Source organism: Atta cephalotes, assembly GCF_000143395.1.
Source record: "Atta cephalotes unplaced genomic scaffold scaffold00014, whole genome shotgun sequence".
NCBI classification, from domain to species: Eukaryota; Metazoa; Arthropoda; class Insecta; order Hymenoptera; family Formicidae; genus Atta; species Atta cephalotes.
In genome coordinates this window covers 3,525,794-3,542,649 of record NW_012130078.1, presented here as the reverse complement: position 1 = coordinate 3,542,649, position 16,856 = coordinate 3,525,794, and the positions used below count along the sequence as shown (strand labels likewise).

Here is a 16,856-nt window from a genome sequence, read left to right as displayed (position 1 = left end):
TCTTTTATTTCTTGTTTTTTTATTTAGTATCCTATTTTTTCACTTTCTATTACATGAAATAAACATAAAGTTGATGAATTTTTGAAGAGATATGTAACAAGAAATCAAATTAAAGTGTAAAAGGAAAAAAAGCAAGAAGTAAAAGGTAAAAATAAAGCAAAGAGTACATTGTATACATAGATTAGATTAAGAAGTGATAAAAAGTAAGAAACAGGAAGCAAAGAACTCTAATTATAGATTAATCTTTAATAGCGATTTGTATAAGGGTTCATGCTTTTGTATTTCAGCTCTCGAGATGTCGTCTGTCAAGTTGCTAGAAGAGAGAATTGCTAATTTAGAGAAACAAGTATATGGGCTTGGTAAGATGATGAATATCGATGATCCTGCACCATCAAACGTTATTATCGATCGACTCACAGACGTCAATTCATTAATCAGCTCAGCATTATCAGGCAGAGAAAAACCAAACGCGCTTATCAAACGTTTGCCAGAGTTAAATGGCTACTTGGAGCCTACTTGTGAAGATGTTGATATGCCCACCAGTGCTAAAGCACAGCTGTTGTTGACAATGGAGCCAGAGATTGTAGAGAACTACAAGCTGTTAAACAAAGTACAGGAACTCATGCCTATGTTGGAATCAGAACGTATCAAAGATGCGCCTGAATTAAATAATACACTCAACAAACTATCACTATTGTATCTCGAAGCTTACGAAGATTCCAAAGAGTTGGATGCTCATGTACATGATCTGCTGTCTAAATATAATGCAGTTATAAATAGTATATCAGAATCATTAATTATTTTAGATAATGCAGTTACAGCTGCAGAAGTAGCAGCTAAGTCGAAGAAACAGACAGATGATTAATGAGATAATTGTTTGGTTTATTTAAATATCGATTAATTTATATTATGTTTTAATTAATACAAATTAATATTGTTGCTTTGATTTTTTTATAATGCAAAATCATTTTTATCATTTATCTTTTAACTTATTTATTATAGAGAAGGATTTTAAAAGCGATTGTCAGTGATGAAAGAAAATATCAGAATTGTTTAAAATACATTTATTTACCGTTTTTACTCGAAATATATAAAAATACGCATTCATCAATGACTACGTATATGTGTAAACATACTTTGTTGTTTAATCTCTATAACAATGCATTTTATTAAAAAATAGTTATATATTATATACATTTATCCTATCTATTGCTTAATTGTATCTATTGTTCATTTCAGAAATCCTTATTTAGGATCTCTGAGACAAACTATTGATTCGTATGTAATTGGACATGCATATGTATTGGTCTCTCATATTAAATCTCTCATATTAAATTAAATAGATATATCTGATCAATTGTATATAAAGTGTACTGGAAATATCCAAAATATATTACAAAAATTATTTTTTAATTCAAGTGGAGCAATAATTTTGTGTAAATAGTAATAAGTAGTAATTTTGAATACAAGAATGTAGAAAGTGTCTTTAAGAGACCCGTTAACTAATAAATTCTTATACCACATTATCCATAATAAACAATTACTTTATACAATATTTACATAATGATTCCTTAATTATAAGTATAATTCGGTATAATTTTGTCTTTGATTTTCATTACAAGTAAGATTTTCATAATTCTCGTACATTACGAATGTCATAATTCTCTAGAGTTTTTCACTCTCTCTGCAATCTGTCGTGTAACAATAAAGGCACTTAAGTTTTTCTCATAATAACTCATCGCTATTGCGATATTCGAGAATTATTAAAATATCTTTCGTGCTATCAATAGGAACATTAAAATTGAAAAAAGAGAAGACGAATGTAAATGGATATGGACTTTTTTAAGCACAAAGAAAATTAGGAAGATCTATTCGAATTTTTCTTCTGTCGTAGTTTTATATATATAGAATCACGATCTTTTTCTTATTAAAACTATGTGATTCTCTTCGAACATGAAGTATCGGCTTCTTTATCTTCGATAAATTGTTATGAATGATTTAGCTCTGTGTCTGCAAAGCTGGCACTGTTTCGCGCAACCATGGGAGCGCTGGTTCCAAACTTGAGTAAATTGCTGGATGACTCCCCAAGCATTCTCTACGATGACTTAGTAATCCCTGGATTTCCCATCTTTCCGAAGCACTCTGCGATTCACTGGCACACATCAGTGGCGTTCCTTCGTCATTCTAAAAACACAAATTGATTTATTATTAATATGTAATTTCTCAACGTATTAAAATTACATTTTTAATAATTTGTTGATATTGCATATATTTTTCAATTAATTTTTGAAATTAAAATTTTTGCATATTTACGATTTATGTGATATAATGGTGCGTATTTTATAATTACAATGAATTAATTGAATACGATTATTTAAGGAGATATTTAAGGCAATGTTAAGAATTACTTGAAAAAATTACAGATTAGTCTAAATTGCATTTAAAAGTAATACAAAAAAATTAGAGACAGTTATGACCATCTAGATCAAAAGTTACTTCAATAAAAAATATAATAATATTTTAAAAATTTGTACTCTAATAGAAATATATAAAAATGTATTATAAAATAATGATAAAAATCTCATTTTTTTTAATAATACATTTTTTATATAAATACTTTATGAATTCAAAAATTTATGTAAAGTTACATTGAGATGACATTAATTGTACAGTGAATAAACAAAATATTTATTTGTTATAAACTAATTCATGAATCTCAATGAAATTTTACATAAGTCATTTTTAGTATTTAAAATATTTATATAAAAAAATTTACAGATTTAGATTTTTGTTATTTTTAAAATTTTGTTTATAACAATAAAACTAACATCAAAATAACTAATATAAAATAAATAATTTATAAAATAAATAATTTATGTGTTGCTCAATAAAACAGAATATTATGAACACAACTTTCACATGTATGTAATTTGTTTAAAGCGTAAATATTAATATATGTGTTTTATGCCCTTAAAACCTACTTAAAGAGATAAGTATATTCGGATACAGAAGTTTCTTAAAAGTTTTATTATTTCTTTAAAATAATTATAGAAATGTAAAAATTGCATTTTTTGTCAAACTTACGTAACAAGGGTTTTTATCCATGCATATATCGTACTTTGTGATGAATCCTGCATAATGGCTCGTGGCGTTACACTTATCGGAATTATTCAATGGAAGAGGCATGAATTTGAGATATTGTTGTAAATTCATTTCCCCGTTTCTAGGGAATGTCCATCCTACTGTTACGCAAATTTGCTCCGGCTGAAAAATCATCATGTATATAGAAATCAGGAATGTGTTAATTAAACAATGAGCATACACATAGCCTTATCAGAAAATTTAATTGAAAGTATACCTGGATAGGCTGTTTGGGAAGACATATGGCGCTAATATTTCTGGAAAATACCAATGGTTCTCCTAATTTGATTAGAGCGATGTCGTTATTGTACAGGAATTGATTATATTTCACTCGAGGATAGGGAATGATATTTTTAACAGTGTTTCCTTTTAACATATTTCCATTGGTAAAAAGCTGCCATCCATTCTTTTCCTTGTGTCTACTGGAGCAAGTGTAAAAAATTATGTATTAACAATAATGTGTTACATATTATGTTAAAAATAAAATATTCTATTTTATAAATCGAAATAAAATTATACAATAAGATCCCTGGTGGAAAAATGTTTACGAAAAACTGCAACAATGAATTGAGATAAGATCTTAGAAATTTTTATAGATATTCATAATTTTATAGATATTCATAATAGGACGTAGAGTGGCATCATTTATTTGAAAAACCAAGAAATCCTTCGTCTTCAAACAATGCCACTCTACGTCTCATTATGAATATCTATGAAAAATTATGAATTTTTAACTAAGATCTTGTCTCAATCTATGCAATTTTTCGTAAAAATTTTCCTGTCAAGGATCTTATAATTTTATTTATAAAATACTAACAATTATTTTTTTTCTTTTTTACAGATTCGAAAATCTTTTTCTAGGATTAAAGTATATGCATTAATACGTGTTTGTGTGAAGTTTATATCGAAACGACAAAAAATTTTTTTTAAAAAACGGCAAAATATCTGGAAAACTATAAGTTTTATAAAAAAATATTTCAGATAAAAGTTGTAGAGTTTAAAAAGATCTAGTTACTGGTTTCATCAGTTTGACTTAGGGTGGCGTCGCCAATAGGGCAAAGTCAACTCAAATTTTTTAAGTGAGATTCCCCATTTTTTCTTTCATTTTCTTGTAGTCCTTGTTGAGGCCTTTTCAAAACACTATAATTTTATCCATTTTAGATCAATCGTTTAGAAATTATTGGAAGTATTTTATGGTATGATGTCAGTGACTGTAGGTGAATCGAACACGAAAACCGTTCATTTTTTGCGCTAATATATTTTATTTAGCATTTAGCAGATAACATATGAGAAAATTATTTGATTTCACCGGGATCCAATTTCAGGATTAGTGTGCGAGGATTTTAAGAAAAATTTTTTGTCGTTTTCAGCATAAACTCCACCTCATAGAAGTACTCCATACCACACGTATTAATGCGTATACTTTAATCCTGGAAAAGAATTTCCGAATCTATAAAAGAATTTTCGAATCTATAAAAGAAAAAAAAGCAATTGTTATACAAAGATTACGACTTAATTGGTAATACAGGCTTTAAGATTCCCTTAAGACCGGAATCAGACTGTATACGCATTAAAGATTAAAAATTGAAGATTGAAGACTGAAATTTAACCACCTCACATTTAATTTAAATGTGAGGTAAAAGAATTTTAGCTCCTATTATTTTGATTCATTTCATTCAAATTTCAATCAATTTTCAATGTGTAGTCTGATTCTGACTTAATTAAGATAGATAAATCTCATTTATGTTTCACTACGAATATCTATAAAAAATTAAAAATTTCCAAGATATCTTGTCTCAATCTGTATAATTTTTTTTGTACCTTTTCATAAAAATTTTTGTTACAAGGATTAAGGGGATTCCAAAGCCGTCTGTATTACCGACTAAATCGTAATTTTGTAACAATTACTTAATTTTTTCTTCTTTTCAGATTCAAAAATTCTTTTATTGAAGTATACGCGTCTGTGAGATGGAATTTATATCGAGAATGACAAAAAATTGAAATCTTCGAAATTGAAATCTTAAGAAATTTTTTATCCGCAGCAAAAATTCCAATTCATCGACATGTATTAATGCATATACTTTAATCCTAGAAAAGGATTTTCCTAGAAAGGATAAAAGAGGAAAAAAGTAATTGTTATACAAAAATTATGATTTAATCGGTAATACAAACGGCCTTAAGATCCTCTTAAGAAAACGTTACGCATTTTTTATCTTTTATGTTTGTCTGCTCTTTATAAATAACTTCGTACAATCATTTTTGTATCAAATTACCTATAGATGCAGGAATAACTAGTTAGAGCATGCATAGGGCCGATTATACTGGCTGTACAAACAGTCCCTTCTTCCGATTTCTTCAACAAGGCCGTACTAGCCCATCGCTCAGGAGGATCTGTCAACCTTGCGGTCAATTCTTCCGCATGGAGACCACAAGTGAATTCCTGACACGACACTTGCATAACTTTGTCTGAGACGCAGAATCCCACTTCCTCTAAGTTCGTGACTAGCGGCAGGCGATAATTAGGATTTGTCTTCAGTCTTAGGATTTTCTGGCTTCTATCCCACGCGAACGATTCGAGTGTCTCGTCAGATCCGACGAATCCCAAAGCTTGACAATAGGAATCGCTGAATTCTTCGCTCCATCCGTCCGAGCAGACTAGTTGATAGTCGCCGTTATATTGTCTGGATCGAAATTTTATATCTTTTTTATTGCAAAGTATGAAATACTTATTATTAATTTTTAGAATATTTATTTTCATTGTTTCCCAATATTTTCAAGAACTTTTTTTTTATTTATATAAGCACACGTCTTTATAATTTTCCTAAAAAGTTATATTTATACTCGTATATTAATACATTAATACATTACTCATATTAATTCATTTCGAGCTAATGAAATAATTAAGATTTTTTTAAAAATGATTATTTATAATTATTTTTTCTTGTTATACCCCAAATAGCACAGCTGCAAAAGCGCTTACAGGCGTTGCTACTTTTTTTAGTGCTTTTTTAACATCCTGTGTTTAAGATGCTGTGTGCTACTGTGAGGTTTTACGTCACTTTGCGCGAAAGCGTAATCTCTCTTCTTGCTTTATTTTCGTTTTATTGTAGGTCTGTTCGCGTTGTTTGCACTTTTGCCATTCGACATCTTCGCTTTTTTTCTTTTAAAGGGCAAATATATCTATATCTTATTTCAAGTGCAAAAATATTTGGATTTATTTTATATTAATATTTATTTTATGCAATACTATTAGATCTATTTTGACTCTTTCGACATTGGAAGGCTATCAGGAGAAGAGATTACAGCCTGTTCATCTTTTTATTACTATACTTTTTTGACTGTTACATTGAAGAAGATCTAAATCTAAGATCGAAATATTTGTATGTTTTTAATATATTGAATAATGTTTTAAGTTTTAATTATTGATTTGACTTTTTTACGCACCAATAACTGTGGAGGCTTGCACAAGCCTTTCACATTTTATTAAATTTTTTTTTTCTTTCTTTAATAAAATAGTACGTTATTAGTTCGTGTTTCGAATTAATAAACATAATTTAGAAATCAAGAAGACAAATAATAAATGTATTATATTTATTTGGTATGATTTAAATACCTTATCTTTAAAAATGGCACGCGATTTGCTTCGCTCGCCGTGTTGCTATCCGTTTCCGCGTTAGTGAGATTTCGATTTGCAGTAATATTGGCAATTAGGCAACTCCATTCGTCTGAATAATCTGGACAATTCTCGATGCCATCGCAGACTTGATTCAGAGGGATGCATCCACCGGTTTGACACTTGAATTGATCTAAGGTACAGTCGCATAACTTTTCGTCTTCCCCATTAATGCAATCGGTAACTCCGTTGCAATGCCACGCTTGTGGGATGCACCATTTTTCTGTTGGGCATAGATATTCATTGTTTCCGCAAATTTCCGTGCAATTATACTCGTCCTGATGTCCTTCGCAATCGGGTCGACCATCGCATCGCCATAATCCCGGAATGCATCTTCCTACAATCGTAAAATTTCATAATTCTATCGTGATTCTGATAAGAATTATTATTTGAGATATCTCAATCATTATGATTATTGAATTTTATTATTCGTTAGCAATATGCTCAAGATTTATTAAATCTTTTTGTATAGGTATGTAATAAAATTCTACTAATATTTTATTCAAAATTAAAAAATTTTTGGAAGTCTTAACAAACAATCAAGAATTTGAAACTTTATTATTTTCCATTATTATTCTATTATTACTCTTGCATATTGTATATCAATTGTACTCAATTACTTACCGCTTGGGCATCTAAAGTCATCAGCCTGGCACTGCCAGTTCTCGCAGTTATGTTCATCGCTGCCGTCATCACAATCTACTATCTTATTGCAAACAAGGTGCCTCTTCAGACAATGTCCATTAGCGCAGCGAAAGTTACTCGAACAATCTTCTGCTGTGCAGTTCCACTCATCCGAGCCGTCGGAACAATCATTTTCAGAGTCACATTTGGCGGACTGTGGGACGCAATACGCACCGTTCCTAGACGTTCCATTAACACATTGAAATTGACCTGTGGAGCATTTCAAGAGGCTCCCAGGAAATGGAAATTCCGAAGGACTGCTAGCTGTGGTATTCTCGATCTCTACCTTCAACGTTTGCGTAGTCGACTCTTCCTTAATGTGATCTATTTTCGCTTCTTCGTGGTCGCTGAATACTTGATCCGAAAAAAAAGTATTTTGTTCAGTCGTTTCGTTTGCTCTTGTATTAGTTTGACTTTCGACTGTCGTCTCATTTGCAGTCGTTTTTTCCGCATCGTTCGTTACGATCATGGGACGAGTATAATTTCGCATGATTATGTAGGGCTCCGTGACTGGTACCGACTCTATTATCTCTTCTGATACAGGTATAAAGCTAGGATAATTTTTGGGCTTTGTCTCTGTGACCAAATCTTTATTTTCGGTTCTAACCACTGTATCTTTCCATTTCGATATGGGCACGATGTTGCCTTCCTTATCAGCCACGGTGAATCTGGGTACATTTGGGTATATATCCGAGCTTACCACACTGTCATGCAGTTCCTCTGTAGTCGTAATCGTCGATGGTTCTGTTTGGAAAAGTATGGTCTGATCGAACCTTTCCGTCAAAACGTTGTCTTCATTCTGATCCTCCAGACTCAGGTCTTTTTCTTTTTTGTATTTATGTTTGTCGAATCCCTTCTTATCAATTGGTTTTTTCTTGCTTTCTTGACTCTTTTCCAGCGGTATTACTCTGAGCGCCTCTTCAGACAGTTCCGGATCAAGCAATATCGGTCTTGGCGGAACCGTAGTGAACAATATTCTATAATCTATCATAGGTTCCGTGTCGTCCAACATTTCCGTGACCGGTCTGACATCTTCCGTGGTGGTGACATCGTTAGGCATAGACGAAGTTCCTTCTACGCCACCTACAATATCTTTTCCTATCGTGGACATCATAGGAATAGTCTCAATTTTTATGCTTTCCGTCGCACTTTCAATTATCTGCCCATTTTTATCATATTCTATTTTCCGGTCAGTTTCTAAGCTGACGTTACTCTCGTACACTGTTGTCGCTGCCATGTTTCTTTCCGATGTATCCATTACATTGCTGGGTGTAACAACACTCTCTGCTTCGTTTTTTTTCGTTGCATTGCTAGCATCATCCGTTGAAACTGTCTTGTCAGTAGTTTCCATTTTCTTGTCTACACTCGGTACCTCTTCACTCAATGTTGTTGATAATATATCACTTTCTGTCGTTTGCAACTCCTCGGGCAAGATTGGGATCTGAGCTGTAGTTTTAGTTTCCAGCGTGGCTTGAGTTGTTGTCATTTGTGCTGTAATAGCTTCTTTCTCGTCGGATTGACCAACATTCGGCGGATCCGTATTGTTCTCTTCATGTTTTCCATTATCGATTACAGTCGTGATTTCAACTTTGTCGGTTGTCGTAGACATTTCCTGTTGAATTTCTATAGGCAACACAGGTTCTTGTGTAGTCAATCTACCATCTTCCATTTGATTTATAACTCCATCGGTTTTCGTAACCATCGGACTTTGTGTCGTATCAGAAAATATCTTTTCGTTCGTTTCGTTTTTTTTCTTTATGACATCGAACATAGTTAACGACGAATAAGGACCATTATAAGAAACTTTTATAGGATCAATGTCCTTTAAAACTGCTTTTTTGGATGACTCTATAACTTTAATTGGAATGCCGGTATTATCGTGCTGATATCCTTTTGATAAAGCCTCATCCGTAATATCGTTGTAGTGATCTTCGACAGCGTTTTCTTCTGGTTTCTCTGAACTTGTCACACCGCTTTCTATCGTGATATCTTCAACTTCTTGTACTTTCTTTCCAGCGGAAATTACAACTTCAGGTTCCGTTTTCTTATCTATAGGTTGCAGTGTAGTTTGAGAAATTGAATCTACTGATTTATCTTCTACTGTCAATGGGATTATTTTCAATTCTTTATCTTCGCCATTTTCCTGATCTGCAATGCCGTCTTTTGTTCCGTCATTGTTGACTGATTTCAGTGTATTATTTTGATGTGATACGTTTAGAATCTTAGCTTCTGTATTGTTAGTATGTATGCTGTTGCCTATGTCATTTGTCGTATTTATTTCATGGTTTTGTGTTTCTTTTATGATATCTATCTTCTTTTCGTTATTCTTGGAAATAACGTCAATTAATAAATCTTTGGTTTCAGTTTCATTTACTCTGTCTGCACTATTACGTGTTAATGGTCGATGCGTTATAACATCATCGATATGAGTTTCAAAAGGATTAGGACCATCTTGCTCGTCCTTATCTAGGCGTGGTTTCTTTAGACTTTCTTTTTCTTTATGAACGTCCGGTAAGAATGGTGACATATCCTCAGCAGGTCGATCGTCTGACTTTCCTGTGAAATGATCTACCGAATTTTCTGGAAATACCGCTGGGTGAAGAGGGTGACTCGTTAAATGTTCTTGAATTTCATCAGGGCGTACCACATGTTTATTATTGCTCGCAGGAACGATATTCTCATTAGTATGTATTTTAGATGAATCGATCGAGGTTGTATCTTCTATAGATTTGTTTTCTTTTGTTGTCGAATTTTCTGCTTTCAGAGATTTATTTGTAACTTGTTCTGGAATGAGTTCTGGAATTATCGCGTGTATCTCTACTGGTTGCTCGGACTTTGGTATCAACATGATATGTTCGTCATCCGCCGATTTCACGATAGGTTCCCTGAGTGGCTCGACATTGTGAGCAAAATTTTCCGGTACTTTAGGGAAGACCGTTGTCGGCATATGTTCGATGACATTTTTCTCGCTTGAATCTGGTGTATTTGGTTGCAATGCGGGCTCAGGTACAAATTCTTCCCGATATCCAAGTATTGGCTGAGTAAACATGTCAATTGGAGTAGTTTCTGGTATCGTAGTTGTCTCGTGTACTTTAGTATAATTATTTGTTTCTGGATTTCTATTACTTATGCCATTTATTTCTATTGTATGGATATGTCCTGTCGATGAATGCTTATCGTTATTGATGAATTTAGTAGTCAATTCTGTTTTTTCTTCTACTGATGTGACTGGCACAGTAGTTGTTGCAGTAGTTAAACTGACTTGTTCAAAAACATTTAAATCGATGTCTGATTTTTGTTTTGTTAAATCGTGTTCACTAGTCGCAGAACCATTTTGGATATTACTTAAATTCGTATCAAAATTTGTTTTTGTAGTAGAGTCATTTTCTTTATCTTCTTGAAGATTAGGATTTTCTGTAAATTGTTCTATGACTGATTCCGCATGATTCTCAGGTTTGACTGATATAACATTTACATCATCATTTTGTTTTAAATCTCTATAATTTAAGGTAGTAAGACCAGCCTCGATAATTGTACTTTCAGTAATTTCATCATTCTTACTATAAGATTGTATAGTTGTTGTTTTAGTATCTACATTATCATTGATATCTTTAGATATTAAAGGTATTATCTGTAAGGGTGTATCATTGTCTGTTGAATTTTCATTAGGCTTTACAGTTGTGATAGGAGTTTCATTGTTTTTGGAATTATCGCTTTTATCTGTTAATTCAATAAGAGATTTGAATACATTAGTTGTACCAACATCGTCCGAAGATGATGTCTGTGTAGATTCAGAAGTATCATCATGAGACATCGGTTTAACAGAAAATTCAGGTCGATCAGATATTTCAATTTTTGATTTCAAATACGGTTCTATTGTTAAATGTTGAGATTCCGTTTTTGATTTTATCTCACTGTCTGTTTCATTGATAGTTATTGCTGATTCTGTAATAGGCACTTTTGCAGTAGATTCTCTTTCAGTAATAGATTCTGCTTCAATAGTAAATTCGACTTCAGGAGCAATTTCTGGTTTTGCAGTTGGCTCTGGTTCAGAAGCAGGATTTAGTATAGTAGCGGATAATATAGGTGTAGACTCTGGTTCTGGTTTAACGGTGAATTCTGGAACAATAATTTCTGGTGCAGTAGGCTCTGGCTCAGCACTGAGTTTTGGCTCAGCATTGGGTTCTGGCTCAGCACTGGGTTCTGGTTTAACACTGAATTCTGGCTCAGCACTGGATTCTGATTCAGCACTGGATTCTGGCTCAGCACTGGATTCTGACTCAGCACTGGATTCTGGCTCAGCACTGGGTTCTGGTTCAGCACTGGGTTCTGGTTCAGCGCTGGATTCTGGTTCAGCACTGGGTTCTGGCTCAGCATTAGGTTCTGGTTCAACACTGGGTTCTGGTTCAGTTGTAGATTTTGATTCAGAAGTAGGTTTTAGTTCAGCAAAAGGTTCTTGGGAGGTTTTAATGGGAGACTCTGTTTCAATAGTTTCCTTCGAATGATGTACATATTCATGATTCCAATGGGAATCATCATTCTTAAAAACTGAATGTTTCGTCGTTGGTGTAAATTCGGTCTGTTGTTCTATTGATATATCAGATTGCTCAGGATTAATATCTTTTGTTTTAGACTTCGCCGTCGATGTGTCTGTTTCTGCCAAACCTGTTTTGAAGTTCGTATTTTTCCAAGTATTAGGATGTCTGGGTTCGAAGTCTATTGCGCCTGGATTTCTGCTTCTACCTTGAAAATCATTAATTAATTCCGTGGTAGATTGTGGCATTACATCATCCATTTCGACATTACTCAAATCACTATCATTCACACAAGTTTTGCCATCATGGTGCAATATTTCTCCTAATTTACAGGTACATACAAATATGCCAGAAGGGTAATCATATTTACAGTTTCCGGTGCATTTGAGATTGCCATATTCACATTGATCGATAAGCTTTCCTACATGAAGTCTGTTCAGGTGATATTCTCCGATCATATTACTATTTTTTCGTAATACATCTTCGATGTATTCCTGACTCTCTTCAGGTGCATTTCGAGGTGGATGACTTATTCTGAATCTTATTTCTCCTTCCTTATTGATGTCGTATACTTTGATTACAGACATGCTGCCCGCTTGTCGAAGAATATTTCCTAGATGCTCCTCTATTTCGGAGCTTACTTGTCTGTATACTCGAGATTTGATGTCACTAAAATCGTCATTCCAGTTAAAATCGTCTAGTCTCAAAGTTCCATCCAGAGCATCTGGTACAATATCGAATAATGTTTCGTCAGTTGTAGGCCACAGTGGAAAAGTCGAAGTTAAAGGTGGTGGACTTAATGGCGGATCCTTCACATATTCTCGACTTCCGGCCGTCTGCACTTCATTAAATTGGCGTGTGTTATTTTCTTCTACGTTCTCCAAAGGTTCCGTAGCCGGTATTGGAAATACACCAGCTAAAATAAAGATACAACATTTTTATTTTGGAGCAATTTTATTGTATAAAATGTCTAATAAAATGTCTTATAAAATGTCTAATTTATTTTATACATGTGTAATATTTTTTTATATAGCTATATGGATAGTATGAATGATATATTTTTTTATACTATTATGAATAATATATATTTTGTAAAAATAAAACTTGTAAAGTTAAAAGAATAATGATTTGTCTTACTTGCGGCCAAAATGGCGATGATTACGGCAATTACTATAACCAACAGCGCGCAACCCCAGGCCATTCTTCTCCAGTATGAATTTTTAGACCTTTTATCCTTCGTAACGTAAAGTTTCTCGCCCCTGCAACACAATTTCGTTGTCACATAGAGACATGAATCTATTGCATGTAATGTCTTTCTTGTCCTAAACCCAAAAAGCATATTTTATACAGCGTTGCGCATGTAATGCGATTCCTAGCAACCTTCGTCAATGTCCAGTCTATGGATTAGAAGCTTTCTTGGTCGCACCCAGTCTAATGCCTAAACTCTCATATACCAATGTGCGCCCCTGCTGCGCGCATTTCTTGCTTAAGTATCTTCGATTAGATTTTGAGAATAATAATAACATATCGCGAGATTGGTTTGCGTTTTGATTGGTTTACGGTACTACATTTCGGGATTAATCCTGATCAGTTAATCAATGGTGACATCCTACATATATTTATAGCAGTAGCATTTGTGTCGATCTTTGTGATCTATATTATCATCGATTCTCTTATTTGGAGAAGCCGTCTCGATATCAATAGGACGAAATAAAGGGTAAAAATAAATTCTTGGACGTGCAATTTTTATGAAGAAATTTTCGTATTCGATTCGACTCGAGGGAGGATAGCATAAGCGTGTTAGTACGCGACCGCGTGCCCCTAAGAGATATTCCACTAAGACAGTTCCCAGCTGTATTTTTTGTTTTTTTTCCCTCGAAAACATCCGTCAAGTACCTGAGGGCTGTCAGCCAGTGGGAATAGTCGACCAATCCGGCGGCGGGATCTCTCAGGCTGAGTCCCTCGCGGCCGACGCCGGGACCCAAATCAAAACGCACTCCAGCTACGGTTGTTTCAACCTCGGCCTCGGGACCCCTGCTAAGTACCGTGACAACAGAAAACACCGTCTAACACTCTATGTGAGGCTTTTCGACCAGCAGCTTGCACAAGCTCTATGTGCTATTGGCTGGAGCTAAAAACGGTGCTAAGATATCTCTATCGCCTGACAATTCCCTCGGCAACGGAATACTTGCGCTTCTTTCTAGGAAATATACTTCTATCCTACACAATGTTCTTTCTCTAGATGTTTTCATCGTAATTCTATGACATACATAGTGCTAGCAGTATGATTATTCTGAAATGGATATTGAGACGTATATATTGCGCGATCCCGCGCCGGGATCTGATAGTGTTGGTATGTTTAATTTATATAGCAAACACTCGCTTTTCATAACGTAGTTAACTTTTTGTCGTGCGCAATACAACTTTTGTAAAAATGGTATTCCATTGTAAATCTGACAGCAATAATAGAAAGTCTTGTTTAAAAACGTTGTAATACCCGGTACATATATATAATTGATAGATCCTATAAGGACGTACGTTTTTCTCTTTTTCCTGTTCCCTGTTTTTAAAATCCAGAAGAATTTTCGCATATTCGACTGGTTTTCACAAAAAATGATTAAATAAGAGTTAGAAGGCGGAACCAGAAATAAAATAAAGAATACGTAAGCATCAGAGATACGTTCGCTTTGACAAATAACTCGTTACCTGATGTACTTTCGATGCTCGTTAACCGGCACGAAGTACTCCTCATAAGGATCAGCTGGTACTTCGCAGGCTTCTTGACCCTTTGTCTGAATATTGCCTGTGTATGGCCTCATCGAGACCAGTTCCAGATTTACGGCCTCGATTTGCTCCTTCTTTCCGGAGTCTACGGAAAACGGGAAACCGTTTACTATCGGGATATATATCCACGCGTATGGTGCAACCGGTTTTCATTTTCCGGTCACACACGAAATAGCGGAGAAACTGCATTCCACGAAATAGTAAGTGACTAAACAGGGCCGAGTTTCCTGCTGCATGCATAGCGTAACGAGGTAAGCAAATTCGCACGAAATATAAAGATATTGTATGTTAATAAGAAGTACATAAACAAATAATTAATGAGAGGAAGAGATTGACGAGAATTTAATTTAATTTAGATAAGGAATACTTGAAATTATTGTTGTTACTTTAAAACGCGCGAGATTGAGAAAGGCATGTTAATAATTGTGACATGTGTCAACGGATCCACTATGAAAAGTCCCGGATACGATACTTTCTGGGATTTTATCGGTCATGAACGACTTTTTCTCTACAAACCGGTAGTAATGCCAATGCCGGTAATTAACGATTGAAAGTCTCGCTCTTACTGAAATCGTGTCCTACGGGTGACGGTAATGGAAGATGATAAGCTATTCTATAGCGGTTTCTTGTGGTACCTTTCCTTCTATTCATACATTATATTTACGTGACTAGAAATGTACAGTTAACTCGGTCTTAGCGCGATTACTTCTAATTTTAATCTTACTCAAAATTGTTACTTACTCATAATGTTTTAAGTTCATAGATATTCATATAACGTATTCAAGCCTCAGTATGTCCATGTATAGTAGCGGGATATCGTATACGTGATATTATTTGTGAACTCACCGTTGATCTGTACGCTCGTAGCACTGTTGTTAAGGAAACTCGCGTCGTTATTATTGCCATTCCCGTGGATGCCATTGAGTTTCGGTTCCGGCATAGTCTTCTCTGTGTTATCGGCCGGCACCTCAATTCTCGTTTCCGTTTTATAACATGGCTCCGAGCTCGGCTTAATGGGTTCGACATAGTGTTGGGAGATGAAGGATTGTTGGTGGCCATTTTCTACCGGCGCATTGTCCGTCGAAGACTTGTGATCCTGGTTCAAGGCTGCTTGCTGCTGACCGCTGTTCTCCAATTTGGAACCGCTAACGCACTCGTCTTCGTTGGCGAATGCCGGATTATCCGTGCCGGCGGCATCCGACATCTCTCGATCGCGTCGCCGAAAGCTGCTAAACCCTCACCTGATAACGCCCACCTGGTGTCGTCTGTCATGCGTCTCGTTTCTGCAATCAAATTGCCAGATTTATATATCACGAATTCGTCGTTAAACTTTATAGTTTTGTTACAATCTTATTATTAGATTATTCATTTCATTAAATGGATGTCACAAAAAGTTAAAAAGCAATAAATTTATCAACAAGTTATTTTAGCGATTACAATCTGTATCAGTACAAACAATTAATTTAACTTTTGATTCGCCAATTTCTTTTTATTTATCGAAATTTATTCAACTCTTCCTGCACTTATCGTCAAGGTTGCAGTCAGATTACGAATAATAAAAACAAGTCTATTTAAATTCTATTTTATTTAGAGCTATTCTAGAGCTTTTAGACTGTTGATGAAATATAGTTCATCAACCATCGACGAAAGTAGATCTATGCCAATGACATCAGCGATAGAGGCTGACTTGTATTTCTGCATGAGATAGGCGAGAGAAATAGGAGAAGCGTGAGAGAGACGTCTCGCCAGTGTATTCTACTGATATCCTCGCAAAACGATTTATCGAACCTGTTCGTTGAACGCAAAAATCAATTACCTCTTAACGCTGACTTAATCGCAGGATCGCTAAAAGAGAAGGAAGATGTTTGCGGTCTGATCGCATCGCTCGCGATTGTTTCGCTTGCGTTGCAAGACGTTATGAATCAACAGCGATTCGAATTAAAGGCTCGTGATGAGAAATTTCGTGAGAAACATCCTCTACCGCTGGCAAAGACGAATTCGCCATAGTTCGCTGCGCTTTTCTCTCTCTCTCTCTCTCT

General features: G+C 34.6%; 2 protein-coding genes across 2 annotated transcripts; one reads left to right on the top strand and one right to left on the bottom strand.

Moving 5' to 3' along the window:
- The first annotated feature begins 295 nt into the window (after positions 1–295).
- On the top strand, positions 296–865 carry LOC105617775. Its single transcript, XM_012199329.1, has one exon. It carries the CDS (start codon positions 296–298, stop codon positions 863–865), a length of 570 nt encoding a protein of 189 aa, XP_012054719.1.
- Positions 866–1,998: 1,133 nt separating this feature from the next.
- LOC105617774 lies at positions 1,999–16,021 on the bottom strand. Its single transcript, XM_012199328.1, has 10 exons — positions 15,664–16,021; positions 14,740–14,902; positions 13,930–14,070; positions 13,171–13,292; positions 7,439–12,949; positions 6,755–7,151; positions 5,415–5,822; positions 3,359–3,560; positions 3,085–3,264; positions 1,999–2,184 (listed from the first exon to the last, which is right to left on the bottom strand). Exons 1-10 carry the CDS (start codon positions 16,019–16,021, stop codon positions 1,999–2,001), a joined length of 7,668 nt encoding a protein of 2,555 aa, XP_012054718.1.
- Positions 16,022–16,856: the final 835 nt, after the last annotated feature.